This window comes from Podarcis melisellensis (genome assembly GCF_964234715.1).
Source record: "Podarcis melisellensis genome assembly, chromosome: 14".
Classification (NCBI taxonomy): Eukaryota; Metazoa; Chordata; class Lepidosauria; order Squamata; family Lacertidae; genus Podarcis; species Podarcis melisellensis.
The window spans coordinates 49,272,917-49,296,190 of NC_138546.1; the positions used below are offsets into that span (position 1 = coordinate 49,272,917).

Here is a 23,274-nt window from a genome sequence, read left to right on the forward strand (position 1 = left end):
CACACTTTGTAAGATTTAATCTGTTGGGGGCATTATCGGTGTGTATTTTTTCCAACCTAAACCACTGCTGATTTGTGTGTCATTCATACCATGTTTTCAGTATTTATAGTTGCATAAACGAAAACACAATACCTTTAAATTGGTCAGATATTTGCCAGTCCCAATCAAATTTGGTTTTGCTCTCAGCTCTGGTAGTGAAAACAATGTTGTGGCTGTCGCTGGATTTGACCTTTCACAAGTCAGTTCATTTCTCCAGTGGCGTAGTGTGGGGGGTGCAGGGGGGGCCAGCCGCACCGGGCGCAACATCTGGGGGTTAGGGTTAGGGGGCGCAAATCCACGGGTTAGGGGGCACAAATCCACGGGTTAGGGGGTGCAAATTACTTGCCTTGCCCCGGGTGCTGACAACCCACGCTACGCCACTGCATTTCTCCCCTGATCCTCAGAGTCCACCACCCCTAAGGCTGGATATGCTTAGGAGCCTGTCCTTTGGGCTGAGCGAGCCGTGTCTGAAGGAGGTGTGTGGCCCTCAGGAAAATGATCCAGAAGGCCAGCTGTTTTGTGGTAGCTGTGGGCAAGGAGGGAGAAAGCAACTGCTGGAAATGCAACAGCAGAGATCATTCAGTGTGCAACCTAAGGGTTACTTACAGGCAACTAGCCATGAGTGGGACAGGGAGAGATGTCAATTAGCAACCAGTCAGTGGCATGATCCTGACTGCAGTAACAAGATGCGTAGTTCTGAGGCAGCTGATCCTCAGTATTTTGAGTTGAATATGTCTTCCTGCTATGTAGGCGGCCTGAGGGAAGAGAGACCAAACCTCTGTGTTTCTCCTCAAATTATACAGCATTTTGTTAAGTTTCTTCCATAAGGACTTCTCTCTGGACTCCATCTGCGTTATTTTAAGTGACTTTGCTAACAGCAGCATGACAGGGAAGAGGAAGAAGCAGTGTTGTGTGTAAGCTTAGCTCTGCTTTGCCTCTCTTACATTGCTGCTGTTTGTATAGTTTCAAAGTCCTACAGAGTCATTTTGGGGCAATTGTGTGTATACAATGGGAAGCAATGCCTCTTTAAATCACTTTCATCTCTTAAAAACTGTGATTTCTCATCAAGCACTTGGAGACATTCAGTTGAGAAAATATACGGGTTCTCCAGTCCTCATTTGGATACAGCTGAAATGCCCTAAATTTTTCTAATATGATTGCTACATATTTATATATAAAATGCATTTGAAATAATTTTTATTACTGAACCTATTCAAATATATAATCATACATTGTGAAGTATTTTATATTTTGTAACAAAATGGAATCAAAAATATACTCTTGATTATGGTAGTTTTCTCTGACGATAAGAGTTTAGCTGAAGCAAGGTGTCCTTTCAGTGCAATTGTCGTGTGCGACCACTTTGGATTCAGCCATCGATAAATCTTCCCCTTGCCTTTTGTCATTGTGCTACAGGGCTTTTTCAGGAGGAGTCAGCAAAGTAACGCCACCTATTCCTGTCCCCGACAGAAGAACTGTTTAATTGATCGAACCAGTAGAAACCGTTGCCAACACTGTCGTTTACAGAAATGCCTTGCTGTGGGGATGTCTCGAGATGGTGAGCTTTGCTAGTTCAGGTCAGCTGTCTTGTATGTGCGACACTCCTTAGCTTTCTGCTTGCTCATCCCATTCTTAAAATATTTGTCTTGAAATATACTGTGCCTCATAAGTCACTGAATTTACTTTGGACTGATGCAGCTGGTGGCTTCCAGGGTTTTGTTTTGCTGCTGCTTACACAGTCACACGACACACAGAGCAAATGCCTGCCTTTCTTACTGGTGTCACTAGGCCAGCTCTACTTTAATTTTCTTTCACATTCCTTATTCCATTCATACAACATTATGGGTGTCCTGTATTTTTCTTCCTCCAACCAATCTTTATATTCCCTCCACCTCCTTCCTCCCCCATTACTGGTACAGAGACTATGAAATCCTGCTGCTAAGAGATGTCAGTGTCGCCACAGGAAGGGTTAAATACTCTTCTCTTGGATGACAGGCCAACATCAAAGTTATAACTTCTCTTAAGTAAAAGAAACTCTGCATTTTGCAGACTATTATGGAAATTAAATATATTCCCCCCTATGTTTGAAATCTAATCATGTTCATTATTTTTCTTATTAAAATTGCCCTTCTGATGACTGTTTGCCTAAAAGCCATCTCCTTAAATTCTTCTATTGCTCATACATGCCCTAAGTATATTACACATGACTTATTTATTCAAGAGGCTGACCCAATAGGATAATACCTAACTTCTCACCTTCTGATATTTGACTTCACCTGTAGGATCAAGCAAAAGTGTGTTGTAGTGATGTTGTGAACTGCTTAGTAGCTGCCCTAGACTTACATATGATGTGTCCTAGCATAGCATTTTACTGCTGCAGCTGGTGGTGATAAAATATATTGCTTATGGATATATTTCAGCTGTAAAGTTTGGTCGAATGTCAAAAAAGCAGAGGGACAGCTTGTATGCAGAAGTGCAGAAACACCGGATGCAGCAACAACAGCGAGATCACCAACAGCAACCGGGCGAGGCAGAGCCATTGACGCCAACATACAGTATCACTACCAATGGGCTCACAGAACTGCATGATGACCTCAGTAATTACATTGATGGGCATACCCCTGAAGGTAGCAAAGCAGACTCTGCCGTTAGCAGCTTCTACTTAGACATACAGCCTTCTCCAGATCAGTCGGGGCTTGATATTAATGGAATCAAACCAGAACCGATATGTGACTACACACCTGCATCGGGCTTCTTTCCTTATTGCTCTTTTACAAACGGAGAGACTTCTCCTACTGTGTCCATGGCAGAATTAGGTAATAACAAAAGAGGGGGAAATTTCCATGTAGTTGCTGTAGTAACTATCCTTTGGATTAAGAACAATGACTTTGTGGCTCTTCATCACTGAAACCACATGCCACCTTTTGTGTTTTGTGTATGGCTGTAACTATGAGGGCTGCTCTTTCCGGAAGTGCATTGCCCCCTTGACTAAGGCAGCACTGATGGGGCTCATCAAGTCCATAATCTTGGTCTAAGTCTGAATTCCAATAAACCAGACTTGCTGTTAGTCAGTCACCTAAGATGATTAACAGGTTTTTTTTTATTGTATTTATTATTTCCATTCCTATTCTGCCTTTCCTTCAAGGACTGTCTCATTTATCCTTGGCAACAACCCTGTGAGGTAGGCTAGACTGTGAGAGAGTGCCTGGCCCAAGTATATCCAGTGAACCTGATGGCTGGAGTGGGGATTTTAATCCTGGCCTCTCTTATCCTTGTTCAGCAGTCTAACTGCTGTTCTAGCCTATTTCAACCTGGGGTCCCTAGATGTTGTTGGACTGCAACTCCCATCATTCCTAACCAGCATGGACAGTGATCAGGGATGCTAGGTGTTGTAATTCAGGAACCTCTCGGGATCCACGGTTGAGAAAGACTGTTCTATACTATGCTAGATCTGGGTCTGGATCACAGACACCCATTACAAAGTTTGTGTAAATTAGCAAGGCTGGTATATTGTTTATCTGCAAGACTGTACTAAACAATGGTAAGTTACATGAATTTTGCACTTGATTACAGTATAATGATTTTCCACACATAGGTGACCAGAGCATACAGTATTTATTCATTAATTTAGTTAATAAATAGCCAGCCTCAGTATATAGCTGAACAATGATGTAAAGCACATGTTTAATTGGGAAGTAATAATTTTATAAAGAGGGCTAACTTACCAAGTAACAAAAAGTGTTTTGACACATTAAAGAATAATAAATTCTTTGCAGCACATGCTTTCATGGACTGAAGTCCATTTTATCAGATGCATGAACTGTGATATTCAGGTGGCATATACCTGCCAAGAGTGTAAATCAGAAGAAAATAAGTTAAATGGCAATGAAATGTAAAACACTGGTAACAGAAACAAGCATCAGCCCAAGACTATTTGGGATCTCATGTGAAAAATCTAAATATTTCTCCTACTAAAATGAGGCGTAACTTACTGTTGTACTCCTGCACAGCTCCTATTCATTTACTTGGGCTTGCACATAAAAACTTTGGAAAGAATTGCACTCCAGAAATTTAGATCTGTCTGTCTGCTACCCTTAAGAGCTCCAGAACTGGCAACTCACCAGGGTAAATCTGGGTAACTCAAAACTGTGTTTTCTCCATTTGTGGTGTCAGTTATCTAGTACGTGCTGAGGACGAGTTAGATGTGGTTCTCTCTCAAAGTAACAGCTAAAGGAAGTCCACTTTGTCGGGAGTTGTGAAGAGGATCTGTCATGTATGAAAAGAACCTTAATAACAACTTGTGCATGACGAGCAGTGGAGAGTTTACCAACCCATCCCTCTTTTGTGCTTTTCTTTTTCTTTTTTGCTATCAAGGTAGCAGTAGCACTCTCCTATTCCACACTAAAATGAAATCTTATTTCACATATTGTGGGATGAAAATAAAAGAAACAGTTAGTAGGCACGAGAGATCTTATATGGAAGTACCTTATTTACGTGAATCGAATGCCCCAGCAAATCTAATATGCACCTCAATTTTCAAAACCTTGAAACCATAAAGTATTTGCTGGTAAATGTAAATACGCCATCAAATCTAATGGGCACCCTAATTTTCGCAACCCTAATTTTCACAACGTAATTTGGCCCAAAAAAGGTGTGCATTACATTCAAGGAAATATAGTACATGTTCTTCGTTAGCCTATACCTCCATATCATTTTTGAAATATAGGAAAAAACTTTTGAAAATTACTAAAAGCCCAGTCTATAAAAACTGAAAGCACTGTGAATTCCTATCCATCCATATTACACAGATGGATTTTATCTTCAAGAAATGATAGATCACTGTATGTTCACAGATCTTTATTAATGAGTGCTTTCCTCAAAAGTGCACTTGTTCATGTCTAGCATGTGTAGAAAACTGTGAGGACTTTCTTCAGTAAACAAACATTGATTTGTTGCAATGATAATTATAGAGGTTTGTGCCCTCGTTTCATTAAATATTTAGTAATGTGTCAAAAAGCTTTTTTATTTACCCAGAAACAGTTGATATAAAAGTGCCTTTCCCAGCTCCATGTTATGAACAACTCTCATCATCCCTGACCAGGTTGGCTAATTGGCCCAGACATCTGGATGCTATATATATATATATGCAAAAAAATCGCTGACTCCAGTTAGAAATCAGAATTCAAACCTATGTTTGACATTTCATATCATACATGGACCCATCTCTTCAAGGTGCCACAAGACTCTTTGGTGTTTCGGCTGCATAGAATGACTTCCAAAGAAAAATTGAATGAGATAATAGCAGATAGGTGTGAAAATATTTAAAGTATCACAATAACCCTTTGAGTGAAGTGCCTTTTGAATTGAGCAGGGACCATTACTCAAAACTTATAGTAGAACACATAGTTTCTAAAACTGGAAATTTTGCCTTGGAATTTCAAGTTAAAATAGTTTCTAGTAGTTGGTGCTGGGGGGGGGGGATACTGAGACCTTGGAGAGGCTGCTTTAGACAAGTGGCCCAAAGTGCTACCCATTCATTGTTCTTCCATTGTAAGCTATGAGCAGAATCGCAGCTGCCTTTCCACACTATTTGCCATATTGTGCATCACATTATGTTCTGGCCACTCAAGTGGAGAGAATATTGCAGCTCTGAAAAGGGTCACCTGCAGCTCAGCATACATTCACTATAACCTGTGTGGTGGGTGCCATTTTATGAGCCTTAAAAACAAATTCTAAACAATTTCCCAGCTTTTTTATGAAAGAGAAGGTGCTAAAGCACTACACACTTCTTTCATTTTCAGAAAATAGAGATGGAGAAGCTTTTGAGTGGTAACCAAAATATTTTTTAAAAAAACAAAAGTTTAAAAAAATGTCATCCACCGCAATTGTTATGATTAATTTGTTCATTTCCCCATAAACTCATTGCCCATATAAATGCCCATATAAAAAAGTTGGGAGTGTGGTGCTAGAAAGTATCTTCACCTGTGGAGCTTCTGCTTCTTCCAGTTCACTTTTTAAAAAGGCAGACTTTCTGCAGTTTGAGAAAAAACAGGAAAAAAATAGGGAAAATACAGGATGATGATTGAATGATAGCATCATGTGTACGCCCTTAAAACATCAAGTAAACAAAGCATGGAAATTCCATTCTGAACACTTAGTTGGAACACCCCAAGGCAGAACTGCCAGTGCTGGGTTAGATAAACCAATCATCTGACTCTTGAATAAGGCGGCTTTCTATGTTCATTTGTTGAGGCTGAGAGACTGACTTAGCCAATATAATTTCCTGAGAATCCAGATCAAATCTAGTAACCACTCCCCTACAGGGGTGAGAATCAGTGATAATTTTAAAAAATGGAAATAAAAGGAAATGGAAATGGGTGTTAGAATCCCATTTCAACACTGTACAAATTTAGTGTTGAAAACATCTATAACTTAATGATTGGCTAGACAGAACATGTACAATGAAAGTTGAGGATGGCCTTTTTTAAAAATGCATGCCACTTCTTGCTCATTCTGTTTTAGAACATCTCGCACAGAACATTTCCAAATCACACATGGAAACTTGCCAGTACTTGAGGGAGGAGTTGCAGCAAATAACGTGGCAAACTTTTCTACAGGAAGAAATTGAGAACTACCAGAGCAAGGTATTTATCAATATTTAACATGCTAAAATAGCACACAGCGGTTTTTTAATTGCCCATTCTGAAACACTTCTTGGACTACAGCATTTTGTGCAATCTGTGAATCAGTTTTAAATGATTGTCGTGTGTGTGTGTGTGTAGTGAGTTGTACTGCCTATTTCCAACATACCCCCCCTAGTGGTTACTGTTTAGTTTTTTGGGTTCTTAAAAGATTCATGCAACACCACATGTTGTTTGAGCCTCAGGATAACCAGCGTCCTGTTTAGGCTTCCTTGAAAGAAAGGGCCTATTTTTACACTTCCTCTACCCACCGCAGCAAGAGATCAATAACAGGTGTTGTGTTTGTTTCTTCATCACTGGGAGAAACAAACTACGAAACCATTAGAATCTCTCGAGGTCTAAGGAGATCCTATGTTTGAATAACCATAGTATCTCCAGATTCAGTACAGGCAGCCTCCTGTTTATGTGGGATTATGACGTGCGTCAGTGAAATCAATTATAATTGAACCCTATTGAAAAAGCCTGCAAACACCGTGTTCCGCCCCACCCTGCCCTTTTAGTGACATTTCAGACATTTATGACATTTCTGGGTCACTTCCGGATTCGGCGCGATGTACATATATACGATCGCACACATATTGAACGTGTGTAAACGGGGAGCTGCCTCTACTTCAGTTCTCCCTGTGATGGTGGGAAGCAGTGGGGAGGGCAGGCAAGTAATTTGTTACTCCCAACTGTTTCCCAGGAAGAATTTTTGGTGGATGGAGATAGCATCTATAGTCCACAAAAGTATTACCTGAGCTGGTGTAAAGCTGTAAGAGTTTATTCAGGTGCCAGAGTTTGGTATCACGTGAATAGGTGTGGAGAAGCCTCTGGCTCACATGCAGCTAGCTCCTCTTTCATGCAGCCATTACCAATTTCCAATCCTTATTTCATCTGAACAGGCAGACAAGACCAGAAGTTACTAATTGCTATACATGAGCCTCCTCCACACTCATTTACATAATGCCCAAACATGATTCGACATTACATGTAAATGTACCCCTTCTGGTCACAAACATCAACTCCCCAAATATCTCCACAATGTTGCTGTCCTTTAACCTCAACTCTGCGTGGATTTTGAAGTTGTTCCACCTCCCAAAGTATCTGAAGGTGGGCGAAAAGTTCTCACAGAATGCTTATGCTGGTTTGAAGCTTTATGTTCACCTTTGTCCTCAATCAAGGGTCTGTTGAGGGACCCGGGTGGTGCTGTGGGTTAAACCACAGAGCCTTGGGCTTGCCAATCAGAAGGTTGGTGGTTTGAATCCCCATGATGGGGTGAGCTCCCGTTGCTCGGTCCCTGCTCCTGCTAACCTAGCAGTTCGACAGCACCTCAAAGTGCAAGTAGATAAACAGGTACCGCTCCAGCGGGAAGGTAAACGGCGTTTCTGTGCGCTGCTCTGCTGGCCACATGACCCGGAAGCTGTACACCGGCTCCCTCGGCCAGTAAAGCGAGATGAGTGCCGCAACCCCAGAGTCCGTCATGACTGGACCTAATGGTCAGGGGTCCCTTTACTTTTTATACCTTCAAGGTACTTTTCAATTCTATATTTATTTCATCTCTTTCATAGGCATATGAAAACACTTCAGAAATTAGCATTATTTTTATAACTATTTCTGGCTAAATCATGGATAAGTGAAGGTGTGTTTTATTTTCAAAGTGTATACACCTCCTTTCAGCAACAACATGGGGAGATTCAGGACAGAAGGAAGTACTTATTTGCATAATGCATAGTTAAACTGTGGAGTTGGCTACCACAGGATATAGTGATGGCCTGGACAGTTTCAAAAAGGGTTTAAAGAAATTCATGGAGGGTGTGGCTATTAACAGATACTAATCACTATGTCTGTGAGCTGCTTCCGGGATCAGAGTAAATCTCTGAGTACCAAATGCTGGAAAAGAGCTATTGGTCCCACGTCATCTTTGTGGTCTTCCCATGGGTATCTGCTTGGTCCCTGCGAACACAGAATGACAGACTAGCTAGCTTTGACCTGGCAGGGTTTCTATTATATTCTTAACCCTCCCCACCCCCAGAAAGGTGACTTAAAAACAATTTTTCAAAGACAATACACCAAAAATATTAGGAGAATAATTAAAATAAGTCAAATGCCTGATGAAACAAAATTGTCTGCACTACTCAGCTGAAGGAGATTTTAAAAAATGTCCCCTAGTTACGTATTCGCCTGAAAAATACTCAAGGGTTGTATAAAGAGGTTGTTTTTAATCATTTAGAGCCCAAATGCAAAACTGTAGTGGAAATTAATTATTACTTTTCTGTATCTTTAAATAAATTAAGATCAATTCACTATACTTGTTATACTAAGCCCTAAGGTTTCATTCCAGAGGTAGATGTTTTCTATTAAAAAAAACCCTCATCACTTGTCCAGTCATGAATGCAGTAAGCCCACAACCTATGGGCATTTAACTTGTGTGCGTTCAGCTTTACATGTTTGGGAAGTGAGTAAGTACGGAAAGTGGGAGGCATTTGGGGGACCCTGCATTGCACCCAATGTGTTTTGACTATATGCAGTTTTGGGTTTTAGGTGTGACCCCCAGAACACAACCCCTGAGTAAGTTGAAAACTTACTGTTGTAATAATTTGCTTACAAAGTATTGATTTGTTGCCCTAGAGAAAATGCTATCAGTCTGATATGTATATTTATGTTTCCTCATGCTCGCCTCTAGGGGTTGTGATTCTTCTTGTGGATGGAATACATTCTCTTGGGCCATGTCAGATGTAAATGTGTTTGCCAACCTCTCGCTGCCGGCTTGACTGTAAAGTGGGACTGGGGGGTGTCTAAGTTTATCACTAAATGGACTTTCCTTCTTCTTACCACCTCACATTCCATTTAGTGATCAAAGCAAACTCCCCCATTCTACTTTATGGCCAACATGGTGAGTGCGTGTTTAGCAAATATGCACCTGTGTGGTTTGGTCCTTTGCCTTCGTTTACTGTGTTGTTATAGCTATGCTTTGGAGCACTGGGCAAATGGTTCTGAAGCCTATATAATAATGTTATATGATTATGATAGAAGAAGAGAATACGCTGACAAATTTGGAAGGAGAAAAGCAGTAAAGCGTCATATGGTTAGCATTGCTATTTAAGTTCTGTTGAAGGTTCAAACCCATATACAGTGGTGCCTCACAAGACGAAATTAATTCGTTCCGCGAGTCTTTTCGTCTTGCGATGTTTTTCGTCTTGCGAAGCACTGTCCGTCACAACTGCGCCTCTTCAAGCGGCTTTAGGAAAAAAGCGAAGAAACTTGCAAGACGTTTTCGTCTTGCGGAGTAAGCCCATAGGGAAATTCATCTTGCGAAGCGACGCAAAAACCAAAAAACCCTTTCGTCTTGCGCGTTTTTCGTTTTGCAAGGCATTCGTCTTGTGGGGCACCACTGTAGAGTTTATTTCTAATTTTGAATGCTTTGTATATTTGCATAAATAATGCAATGTCACAAGATCCGTCATGCCTTAGATCTATTATACCTCAAATGGGGGAGTAAAAAATATTTTGCATCAGATATCACCAGAGCACATTCCCAAAATGTAATTTTAGAGACAACAGAGAGATATTGGTAAAAGAAACATTGTTCAGTGGGATTAAGGAATATTTTATCTCAAAACACAAAGCACACATTAGATATGCTAATGATTCATGAGTTGTAATAAATATGCAGGCATCCCCCCACTTATCTGGGGCCCCGTGTGCATAAGTGAAATTGTGTGAAGTGGGGAGCACCCTCTAAACACTCTAAATGCCCTCTCTGCAATCCATACCAAACATACTGATTCCAAAAATATTCACAACTAGGGCCAGCAGGAGGCAGGAGGGTGTGTGGGAATGTGGCTGCTGCTGCACTACTCTGCACGTCAGCTCTTAGGCGGGGAGGCTGAGCAGCATAACAAAGCCCTGCTGTGCCTCCAGTGTATTCAGGCTTCGGGGAGGGTCTCTTCGCAAGCCATGAAGACACTCCAATTATCTCCTGCCATTTCCAGGTTTGAATTGAATTATTTACCAGTAATTAGTTCCTGGTGCTAAGCAAATACTCTGTTGCACATGAGTTGATTGCACGTAAGTGGAGGGATGCTTGTAAAACATATTCCACTTACAACTTCTGATGTTTAAATAAGAAGCTGAGCAGAGTGTGGATTTTGCTACTATGTTCTACATTTTGTAGAATTCTAGACAGAACTCTCACTGAAATGAACAAGAGTTTTACCCAAGCATCCAATATAAGTTTTACTATTAAAATGTCATTCTTAGAGCCTATTTGTAAACTAAAACATAAATTGTAAATTTTATGTAAACTAGTCATTGTTATTATTTCTCTATAGCACTCGCCTTTAATATCTATAGTATAGTATAGCATTAGAAAAACTGTAGGCAGGCATAAAACTGCCATAAGCCCCTTGAATTGCCATACCACACGTATCACAAATTGAAATACAAAATGGGAACACAGCCTGACATGCAAATCCCAAGACAATCACAAGGCAAATCACAAGGCAATCAGTTGCACAGATTAATGATTAATGCTTTGCTTTTAAAAAACCAAACTTATTCCCTTAAGAAGGTTTAGCAAGTCTGGAAATAGCACTCTTTTTTGTCTTTAACAGCAAAGGGAGGTAATGTGGCAATTGTGTGCCGTGAAAATAACAGAAGCAATACAGTACGTGGTGGAGTTTGCCAAGCGCATTGATGGCTTTATGGAACTGTGTCAAAATGATCAAATTGTGCTTTTAAAAGCAGGTATGTGGGTTGGGGGGCAAAATTGAACCCTTTAAAATAAATGTCAAGTGCACATTTTATTAACATTGTAATTCCATTATAAAAAGTGTATTTCACAAAACTGTGGCTCACCTAAACATGTTTAATGCTTCGTTCATTACATAATCATACTGCCAACAAGTTGTACAGTTCAGTCCTGGGCAGTCATGGGCCAATGTTGGGCAATGTAGAAGAAGTCAGAGGAATAGCCTGTTGCTTGAACGTAAGCCATGTGCCTTCACATTTCCTTCATTAATAAAGTTAATTCCAGAATCACTCTAAGAGAACTAATACCGATAAAGTGTTGTTGTTGTTGTTGTTGACATTAGGCAGGCACTTTTGATGTACTCTTTTTGGCACATGTTTAAAAACATTTTTAAGACCAAACTATTCGGACACATATATGTTATTTTGTTTTAATCTCTTTTACTGTTAATTTTAATTATTTGTAAATGTTCTAAATTGTTTTAACAGTTTTTTATAGTTAATTGTGATATTTCTTGTAAATCGCTTAACAGTATAAAATTTTTGTTAAATAAATAAATCTTTTTTAAGACAACACAGGCATTAAACAGAAACAAGAACCCAGTTTTCTAGAGGGACACAACTAAAAGAAACCTGGTTTGTGCAGAAAATTGGGGGTGGGGGGAGAGACCTTAAAATGTGACTTCTCTGAACAAACTGCATAATAAGTGGAACTTTTTTTTTGTCTTGAAGACAATATGTTGAAATAGGTTGGAAATTCCATATTTTCCAACATATTTAGTACTTAGAACAAACATCATTTTGAGGCTTTGGCTCTTATTTTTGGGTTTCCAGTGCCCCTCCTGTTTTTCTCTTTCTGACATATTTTCTTTTTAAAATAAAGATTCCAGGTTCAAACATGAGCTTGAATGAATGAATGAATGTTTATTTGCGTCAGCCACTCAAATATTTCTGCCAGGACAAGGGCTTTCTCAAAGCTTTCATTACCTAATGCTGGCCCTGTAATGTTTTACACTCATGAGGTCATACACACAAGCCTTGAGGTCATACACGCCCCGCTCCTTGCCTAGTGCAGCCACAAGAGTGGAAGCCTCTGCTTCCCTTTTAGATTTGCCACAGTTTAGCATTACACCCAAGCCCGGAGCTGTGATTAAACTTAATGATGGTTTGTTGAAACACGACATCTTCTAAAACCATGCTTTGAAGCTGGCTTGTGTCAAGAAAACACAGTAAAAATTAGCCGCAATTTATTGTTTGGATGACATGACAAGCTGTGGTAAATCTATAATGGAAGCAAAAGGCTTCCAAACTCTTCCCTGGAAGAGTGTATCTTTTGAAGATACACAAGCATAAGACTCACTGCAATTTATCCTTATAATGTTAAATTATGGCTTATTGTTATTTTTGAATTGGCTCAGTGTGTGAGCCATATTCCTCTATTACCACCTTTGTATATTCAAAGTCATAAAATTGGCTTAACAGATATAATTTATTTTCTGTTTTCTGAGGGCACATAAACCTCATTTGTGAGCTAGAAATATATTTTAAGGAGATGTACAATCTATTGTTTATTTAAGAAAGACGTAGGATAAGAACAGTTGTTTGTGAACCACTGTGTTTCTTAGTCTCAATTGTAAAATTGTTTCTTCTTTGGTTACAGGGTCTTTAGAGGTTGTATTTATCAGAATGTGCCGTGCCTTTGACTCCCAGAACAACACAGTGTACTTTGATGGCAAATATGCTAGCCCCGATGTATTCAAGTCATTAGGTAAGGAAATTAAGTAATTAATTAGAAAACATACTTTTTAAAATGACTATTTGGTTAAATTAATTTCCTATAATAAATGGATTGTGTGCAAATCACTTAATAGATTTTTCATTAAGGATATTTTGGTGATTTAAGTAAGTTACACCTTCTGTATTTTTTAATAATGTACTTTTTGTCCTTTCGAAAGATTAAAAACTAAGGGTAGCCTAGACCCATTTATACTTTTTGATTACAGCTTGTTAATTATTACTCAACACTTTGGAGTTCAAAGTGGGAAGCTCACTAGGCAGTCTAGAAAACATGTCACCTGCACTCTATTGTGCAAGCTGCAGAACAAGAGCACAATAAATGCTTGCTGCATTATTATTATACCAAGAGCTATGTCCTCCAAAGAGATAATTCCAATTATTTTTCTACCATTATTCAAAAATCTTATATAGTTTCCTTAATAGAAAAAAATATCAGATTTGATTGCAACTGAGTTCCTATAATAAGTTCCTTGTTGTGAAGTTCTCACATGCCTGTATGGGGCTTCCACGTCAGACACAAGCCCTACCTTTGTATTTAAAAGATTCCCAAAGTGAAGCCCTGTTATTGTTGTAATCTAATAATTACTCAGTTCTGTGTTCATGCCGGGAAGCACTTGGAAATTTATATAATGAGCTTAAATATATCTGGAAGTAACAGCAAGTGGATGTTGACAGTACAGCAGTGAAGAACTGCCTGGAATTATTAACTAATTAACACTGAGATTCAATGACACTTGGATATAACAGTGTAGAACATGGGGAAGGGAGCTGAAGGCACTGCTTACGTTAATTCTCTTTAGTGCCATAAGGTACTTTTTCTTTTTCTTTTTCATTAATGAATTCTGGAAGTTTCATATTGGGCTGATTAACCAAGATTTCAGTCCTGCTTGCGACACCAAGTGTTGTGGTTTTTTTATGGAGAATAATGGAGACTATGAGGAGCCCTTCTGTGAGTTTTAAGACCAAGAAATACACAAAGTACCGTATTTTTCGTCCCATAGGACGCTCCGTCCCATAGGACGCACCTAGTTTTTTTGGGGGGAAATAAAGGAAATTTCCCCCCTTTATTTATCCCCCAAAAGCAGGTCGGGGAAACCGAACTAGGTCGAGGAACAGCGGGATGGCGGCGCTACGCCTCCCTGCTGTCCCCCGAGCTTGTGGGGCTGGCTGATGTCTGCCCGGCGCGAGGGGCGCTCTGTTTCAGGGCGCCCCGCCCACCAGGCGGCAGGCTGCTATCCGCAGCGTGGGGAGCCCTGAGGGGAACTCCCGCAAGGCTGCCTAGGCTGCGGATGTCTTCCTGAAACCTGGAGAGCGAGAGGGGTCGGTGCGCACCGACCCCTCTCGCTCTCCAAGCTTCAGCGAAAGCCTGCATTCGCCCCATAGGACGCACCCAGATTTCCCCGTCATTTTTGGAGGGGAAAAAGTGCGGCCTATAGGGCAAAAAATACGGTAGTTTCTGTGCTCTTTTGGTGCAAAACTATGCTGGCCTTTGAAATATTGGAACTGCTTATCAGACACAATTGGAAAATGGCTAATTTTCATATAATTAAGACATCTCATTGATTCAGATACTTTAGTCAATTTGAACACACAAGCCTTGTACCCACTTTAAAATGCATGTACTCCATGTGCAAAGAAGTAAGAGGATTATCATCTGTCCTGCTCAACTGTTTTAATATTACTCCATGCCTAGAGGCAGCAATCCCACAGTCTGAGGCAGTATTGCCTCTGAATACCTGTTGCTGGAAACTGCAGTGGGGGAGAGGGAGAGGGCTCATGTGTTCTGGTCCTGCTGGAGGCATCTGTGTGGCCACTGTGAGAACAGGATGCTGCCCATTGACATCATACACCAGGCTCTTCTTATGTTCTTATTTGTATGTTCAGAGGGCCCAGGGCTGTGTAATGACTGTGGGGCTACTTAAATCAGACTGCACATCCAGCACATGTAGATGACATGAGATTTAGCGTGGACATGCTGTTGCTGCCTCATTGTATGAATTACGGTGATGGCAAGCAGACCCATAGATATTGTCATGGTAAAACTAACAGTCCACTCTAATGTGAATAAATGCTCTGGGAATTTATTCTCCATATAATCGCTGTTCTTTTTTTTAAAAAAAATGTTTTAATTTTTTGAAAGAGGCCCTGTGTAATTTGCTGCTTGTTTTTCCCCCCCTTTGGCAGGGTGTGAAGATTTCATTAGTTTTGTTTTTGAATTTGGAAAGAGCTTATGTTCTATGCACCTTACTGAAGATGAGATTGCATTATTTTCAGCTTTTGTTTTACTCTCTGCAGGTAAGGCATTAAGTATCTAAAAGCATTCTCTAGTCCTGTGTGACGGACAGCAGAGCCAGACCAGAGTCTGGGGATGCAGTCCCTCTGAATCCCGCCCCCCCCCCCGGGCTGGAGCCTCTCTCTGATTGGCTACAGACATCTATCCACGGGGGGTGGGGGTGGAGCCAGCACCTTGGGAGATAGAATAAAAGGAGCCGTTTCTGAGGGAGATAGTTAGATATGGCTAGAGATAGGGTTTCGTTTGAGGGGGTGGGATGGTTTAAGGAAGAGAGTTGGAGTGAGGAGAGGGAGTTGGTTCTGAGTAGAAACATCCACTCTGATGAAAATATCTACAGCTAGAGAAAGGAGACTCTGAGCTTAGTGTGAACAACAGAATTTAGCGTCTTATGAGGCCAGGAGTTAACTTGGGGGCTGAACTTGAGCAGGAGAAGTAGAAGCTGTGAGGTCTACTTAGGTCTCATTCCAGGCAGGAGGGGAGATGTCTAGAAAGAGAAGACTCCAAAACCCCTGAAGAGCGGTGTGGTTGACCCCGGGGGTCTGTTATATTATTTGAAGTACCTCGGGAGTGTGATTGTTAAAAGGTTGGGTAGCCGACACCATCTTATTTAAGAAGCAAAGTATTCAGCTGTAACACCTATGCCGGAACAAAATTAAGGAAATGAAGTGAAATAACTCAAAATAAGCTAAGCATTTACCAACTAGTCTAGAAACCTGTAACATCTAACAAGCGTAATAACTGAACATAAGCAACTGAGGTTTAAAAGACGTTGTGCTTGATTAGAAGCCTGTAGCATCCATTAGATTCAGTATCATTATTAATAGGTTGACTGTTTCCTGAAAGAACATTATCTTCTGATACATCCTTTGTTTTATCCACTTTGTTCTATATAATAAATCTTTCTTATATGTTCAGCTTTTGCCTGAGTCACCAAGTGTAGTGGTACCCTGGTTTACGAACTTAATCCGTTCCGGAAGTCCATTCTTAAACCAAGGCGTTCTTAAACCAAAGCGTGCTTTCCCATAGCAGCGGGGGACTCCATTTACAAATGAAACACACTCAACAGGAAGCAAAACATGTTGTTATTCTAAGGCAAAGTTCACAAACCAAAACACCTTCTTCCGGGTTTGCAGCATTCTTAATCCAAGCTGTTCATAAACCAAGCTGTATCTAAGATTTCCTTCACACTAAATTTAAAACATAACTTGTGGTAGTGACTATGGAGGGTACAGATAGTTTTGATTCACTGTATTTGGTAGGCAGCAGCGGGATCCACTACTTTTTACATTAAAAAGTTTAATTTGATTTTATTAGATTTGTTTAAGAATCACTTTATACTCCACAAGAAAGAAATGTCATCTTCTGCATCAAGCTGCACTTGTTTATCATCAAATCCAATACTTAGATAACTGTTGGAAGAAGCAGAATAGAAATATAATTGGCTGCTTCCAGCAGTCAGTTCTGCAAGGTCTGGTACTGAAAACCTTTTAATTACTGATTAGAAACAATCCCCGTGATAGTGAAAGTGACTTCCATGTTACAGGAAAGTGACAACAGTGCAGAGGCAATGATTTTACCATGGAAGGAACGATTTTACTCCTCATGGTGCTTTGAGGAAGGGTTGGTTCTGCTAGTGGGGCCTACTTGGGAAATGCTGGACGTTCGAGTATTTCTGCCTACATCCACTTATATCAAATTAGCTTTGCACTTCATTTTTGTAACTTTCAGCCTCTCATTTCTGCAATTTTTAGACCAATGCCCCCCAGAACACTTGAGATCCTTTTCTTTTATCCACTACACTCCAAACTGGAAAGGTTTTTCCTTAATTTGGCAGGTTTTGTCGCCACATAATGGCCTACTATGCTTGTAGATGCCATACAGTGCTGATTAAAAAGTTATAGAATGTTCCTTAAAATAAAATAAAAAATCAAACTTTAAATGTGCTTAGCACAAAACACCTGGACTTGTTTGCCTGTAATTTGGCAAGCTTTATAAACTCTGGAGGGGCTACTATGCCTGAAATGCCAACCACTTCTATTTAAAGGGAAAAGTTATTTGCCATTTTTTTGTTCTCCGTAATAGTGAAGGTGGTGAAGTGGAACAGAGCTTTGTTTTTTCCAAGGCAGATTTGCTTTGGAAAGGACAAAGTTTCTTTCCTCACTGCCACTCTCCAGGAAGCCTCTGAAGCACTTCAAACCAAAGTAGGTTGCTTTCGAAAGAGCCAAATTAGAATCCAACCCAAATCTTATAATTGATTCACCATCCTACTGATTATGCACATAGCCAAGAGTGACTATTTAAGAATGGTGTGTGAACACTAGGACAACTATAGGATTCACTGTGCTAAAGAACAAATGCTTAGTATGGAATGTATAGCTATTTGCTTTGGAGAAGCACCAGAAAACATCACTTTATGGGCTGATTCACACATGCATATATGTCACTTGACAACTCTCTACTTGACAATACATCACTTTTTCATTTCACCATGACTTGATTTTACTGTATTGAAGGAAGCCCCACTGTACACAAGAGTATGCTCTGGTATGGTAGAGTCCCATTCATTTTGTACACATGGAGCACATGGGACTGAAGTAAAGAGAAAGGAAATATGCCTACCAATGTGCAGAATTGCAGGTGTATCCCTTTTGGGTGTTGTTAAACATTGCACAATTTTATGTAGTCGTGCATTAAGAAGAAACAATTGTAGAAAGTAGTTTGTGGAAGGTAGTTTCAAAAACATTTTGAATACCTGATTTAATCATATTGTATGTTTTTATTTGTAAGATTTCAACACGGGTAATTTTCATTTTAGACCGATCATGGCTTCAGGAGAAAGTAAAAATAGAAAAGCTCCAACAGAAGATTCAGTTAGCACTTCAACATGTATTACAGAAGAACCACCGAGAAGATGGAATCTTAACAAAGGTAAGAGCTAAAGAGTCTGACAGTGGCCTGGTTTGCACCAGAGTAAGTGTCCTCCCTGGTCTTTTTTTACTGCAACTTAAGAGTGTCATCTGAATTGGGACTCGTGATTAAGCTCTGTCTGCACTGACCCTAAGCTGTAACCAAGGAGTAGCCAGCCAGCTGCAAGTTCCTCTTCAGGACCCCATGCATTTACACAGTTCCGGTAAGCAAGGGTTTGGCTTACTGTGTTGTGTGCAACAGGCCCTTTTCTGGTGAATATTAGTCACCTTAATTAGAGCAGGAAAAATTATGAAATTGGCAGGAGAGACCCTGCTGATGGTGCCTCCACCCTGTGAAGCTCAAGAGGTGGTGGCATGTGAGAGCAGGGCTTTCTCTGTGGTGTGACATGGAACACATTCCCCTCCAATGTGTGTGTTAAGTTGTGGGTTGACATAGCAGCCGGCACAGCGATTTCTTCAAGTAGCTCTTTATTTTGTAAGCTGGAATAGAACTGACTGCAAACAGCTCAGCCGGCCTGCTTTTATAGGCAGCCGGCTGTCAACATTGTAACAACAACAGCCCAGAGTTCCCGCCTAAAATAACTGCCGCGGACCTGAGTGAAAACTATCTACAGACCTGAGTGAAAACTATATACAGTATCCCCCTGTTGGCCCAGGGTGAAACTACACTACATAACACCGTGCTTGGTCCCACCATTATGTCCTTTCCAGGAGCAGATCAAGGCACAACTCCCCCCCCCCCCCAGGCCTTTGGTGTTGAGGATGAACACCAAATGATCTTCCCTTCTCTGCAGTGCTTTGTTACTTGGGCGGTTGTTTTAAATTATAACTTTAGAAGATTGTTTTATTTGGAATAAATTGTTGTTTTGACCTGTTGTAATCTGCCCTGAGATACTGTGAAGGGCTGATTATAAATGGAAATACATACATACATACATACATACATACATACATACAATATAATTAGCAGTTTAGTTTATGACGTGTTTTGTGAGGTCTGCTTAAAATTTGTACCATTTTCCAAGACAGACATAACAGGCTGAGCAAGTGAAATTGATTTTGTTTTTGAAGAATGGAAAATTAGCCGCTTACCTTCACAAAAATAGATTATGTTTGCCTCTTCTTGATGTCTTCATTCCACATAAAGTACTGAATCAGCGCTCAAGGATTAATTTAAGCTAGGGCTACCTGATTTCATTTTAGGAACCAGTTTGCAATGCAAGAGCTTTGCTGTGGAACAAAGGAAAAGGAGTAAGGTACTTTTGAGCATGTACCGTATTTTTTGCACCATAACACTTTTTTCCTCCTAAAAAGTAAGGGGAAATGTCTGTGCGTGTTATGGAGGGAATGCCTACGGGTGGCATGCCTACAGATTTTCCTCCTCTAAAAACTACGTGCGTGTTATGGTCGGGTGCATGTTATAGAGCGAAAAATACGGTACATTCCTTTTCCTACTAAATACTACAGCCTGCCAGCCACCAACCCTCACACATGCACACATGTGGGATTGGGGCAAAGGGCTTTCAGATTTGAGTGTATGCCATTCAAGCAGGATCTGAAGTCCAACAGCTCACCTTTTAGAAATTAAGTACTAGTTAGGATGCAAGTATGATGCTTTGATTGTGGAAATGTTATGGAAAATATTGTTGATACATGTTTAAATTATACAAATTACATTAAGTCATACAAAAAAATACAGGCTTAAGGTACGTATTATTTGTTACTGATGTTAATGGAACAATTTAAAATGGATAATTGTTGCTACTTTAGTTTTACAGGCTTCACAAGTCACCCTTAACAAATAGCCATATGGAACACTTTGAAAGGCAGAATTTAGTTGCAACGAGGTCTCTCCTTATTTTCCCTGTGGCTTTTCTAAGTTATGGAAGAGAAGGAGTTGTTATGGTTAATGGTGATGATGATGATGATGATGATGGATGCTGTTAAGACAGGCATTCTCTAGCCTCATTCTTACAAGGAAACTAGGATTTGTTACCTTGAAGAACAAACTTAAAAGACCCCAAAGCATTTTCATACCTGTACATCTAATTCATTTTGCTTTTCTCTCTCTACAGCTAATATGCAAAGTGTCTACTTTAAGAGCACTGTGCGGGCGACATACAGAAAAGCTTATGGCGTTTAGAGCAATATACCCAGACATTGTGCGACTTCATTTTCCTCCATTGTACAAGGAGTTGTTCACTTCAGAATTTGAGCCAGCAATGCAAATGGATGGGTAAACGTATCACCTAAGCACTTCTAGAATGTCTGAAGTACAAACTTTAAAAGAGAAAAGGAAAAAAAGATAATAGAAACCAAGACACTTTATATGGTCCTGCATAGACCTAGGGAGCCAACACACTGCACATCTTCTGGCGAATGGGGTCAGGCAGAAAAAATGGGGGAAATGACACAAAAGTTGAACTTGTTTTTCTCACACAAATGATTTCCATGATCCCTACCGATATGGACCCTTTTTTTGTCTTGACTTCTGTCTTTGACTTCTGTTTATGCAGAATGAGGGTACTAAAAATCAGGAGGTTTCCTTTTCCTCGAAACTCACTGCCCACAGACTTCCACAGAACGACGTTTTGTTAGTAAGAGCAGAATCTCCAGCTAGAAACCAGCGACTGGTGTGCATTGCAGAGGCTTCAGCATCAGTTTGCACAACTTGCTCATTGTTTCATGAAGGACGATTTCTTTTCACCCTACCGTTGATTTTGCCAGTAGGCGGAATGGCATGAAAAGGGTCCATAGCAATAGTGACAATAGCATTATAATCTATTACAGGGTAAATGGGCACGAAGTCTATATATAGCAAAAGAGATATTGTTTATAATATTGTTTTAATTAATATAAAATGTAGTTACTGGTATAGCTTTTATTGTTGAATTGATAAGGCACTTTCATTTTGCACCTTTTTCTTTTAAATTATATGCTAGCGTGTTCATTGTTGTGCTGCATGTGCACCAGAACTTCAAGTTTAACTGTGGGAGGTTTGGAAGGTATAGGGACACTGCAAGGTGTTTATGCTGCTGTTTTCCACATTTACTTTTAAAGAGAGGCCGGTCATATCATGAAATACCTTCAGTGATTTTGTGTAATGGAACGAGGGGGGGGGGGAGGGGGGAAGACAAGTTTCTAAACTGCTAGTTTTAGCTTGTGTTTTTAAAAGACAATTTAATATATAAACAAAACAATCCCTGTTCTTAAAGAGATTGCTGACATAGGGATAGAGAAAATCTATATTTAATCACTTTAAAGGTGCTACTGAAAATTAGCTCATTTTAAAGTCAGCCGATTCCTTAGGTGACTAAATATGGATTCAGAAAACCAAATTTAGATACATATCTTTTGGAAATATTGGTCCTAATACTTTTGTTTACATTTAGAGTGTGTGTGAGAGTGAGTGAGTGTATGTGTGTGTGTCCAGCAAGTGCATGTGCACCATTAGTCATCTGTTGAGACAGATAGGGTACAATCCATCACGAAGTTCTTTTGTGTAGTCCTGATTGAAATGAATGGGACATTTCCAAATTGTAATAGTGTTTCCTGGTGAATTGTCTCCCTTGACTTAAATCCAGCGTACAGTTAAGAGTGCCCGAATCTCTTTAATATTTAAGACTGAATAACTGTTTGCTGGATTGCGGCACTGTTGTTTATTTTATTTAGTAAAAGTGGGTTTACATGTGGCTACTTACTCCATAAACTAAACAGTGTAATTTAAGCGGGTCCCCACACCTAGAGAAAAAGGCCTAAAGCTTGATTTCAACTGAGTGCTGCACTTTTTAGCTACAGAGGAATGCTCAATAAGCTGTCCAGGATGGCCAATTATGTGAATAGTGGATTATGAAATGAAATGAAGTATCTGACTCTAAAGAAATTAATTTAGGAATAGCCCTTTCAATCTTCTCTTATTTTCCCACCTTCCAAGGAATAAAACAGGCCCACATACATTAAACTGGCAATAAAATTGCCACCAATAAGGCACACCATATTGATTGGGCCCAGTTTAACTACAAACAGCAAAAACCCTCATTTCACTGGCATAGTTAAAATGGATGCCAACCACGTGGCTGCTATGTTACACAGATGGCTTTCCACACAGAAAAATCTCAGCACAGTTTGCTTTCCTGGTAGCAAATGGATCATAAACCATGACTTTGAATTAGGCCACATCCTACCACAATGCATACATGCGATACTGAATTTTCCAAGTGTTGTTTCAAATGTGGTTCCCAGTATAAGTGAATCACACACTTTTTGAGAAATCTTGTTTTGTTACTGAAGAGAAAATAAAAAGGACATACATAGGGCTAGGGAGTGCTTCTCTCCACCCGATTTCTCTGGAGCATACTGGGGCTTCATTCAAAATGTAGCAGTTACATACATACCTAAACATTTTAGAACCTGAGTTCTAATTTGAGTCATTATTTTAGGAATTATTTACATACCATCTGGAGTATTTTATTCAACCTTAAACAGTCTTAGGTCATTGTGTTTTTGTGACGAATCCTAAATCCTACTCAGCTAGAGGTGGCAACTGTGCTATTTTTTATCTGTTGACAAGTCAAGAACTCGGTTATTCCAAAGTACACTTCTAACCCTGATTCCACCAACACCCTTGATTGAGAAAATGTATCAAAGAGTAAAAGATTCTTCTCAGGATAACTTGTAAAGCAAGGGAGTTCTTCAAACTACACCTAACTTATTCAAATGACTCTTTGTAAAATAAATTTTATAATATAGCAATTTTTAGCATCCTGATGATTTAAATTTAAAGCAT

General features: G+C 39.9%; 1 protein-coding gene and 1 long non-coding RNA gene across 6 annotated transcripts in view; one reads left to right on the forward strand and one right to left on the reverse strand.

Moving 5' to 3' along the window:
* Positions 1–23,270, forward strand: part of RORA (RAR related orphan receptor A) — a gene marked incomplete at its 5' end in the record, with an annotated part of 352,476 nt that extends 329,206 nt beyond the window's left edge. For all 5 annotated transcript variants that reach the window (XM_081887706.1, XM_081887708.1, XM_081887709.1 and 2 more), the window contains 8 exons: positions 1,456–1,597; positions 2,460–2,855; positions 6,562–6,683; positions 11,336–11,468; positions 13,132–13,239; positions 15,453–15,563; positions 18,377–18,489; positions 20,564–23,270. In XM_081887706.1, coding sequence (XP_081743832.1) covers positions 1,456–1,597; positions 2,460–2,855; positions 6,562–6,683; positions 11,336–11,468; positions 13,132–13,239; positions 15,453–15,563; positions 18,377–18,489; positions 20,564–20,728 — 1,290 coding nt within the window. In that variant the 3' untranslated portion in view covers positions 20,729–23,270. The remainder of the gene's footprint in view (positions 1–1,455; positions 1,598–2,459; positions 2,856–6,561; positions 6,684–11,335; positions 11,469–13,131; positions 13,240–15,452; positions 15,564–18,376; positions 18,490–20,563) is intronic.
* Positions 2,867–23,274, reverse strand: part of LOC309356375 — a 34,523-nt gene continuing 14,115 nt past the window's right edge. Inside the window, exons 3-4 of the long non-coding RNA XR_014162734.1 lie at positions 6,022–6,070; positions 2,867–3,883 (exon numbers count right to left, since the gene is read on the reverse strand). This is a non-coding gene — a long non-coding RNA (uncharacterized lncRNA). The remainder of the gene's footprint in view (positions 3,884–6,021; positions 6,071–23,274) is intronic.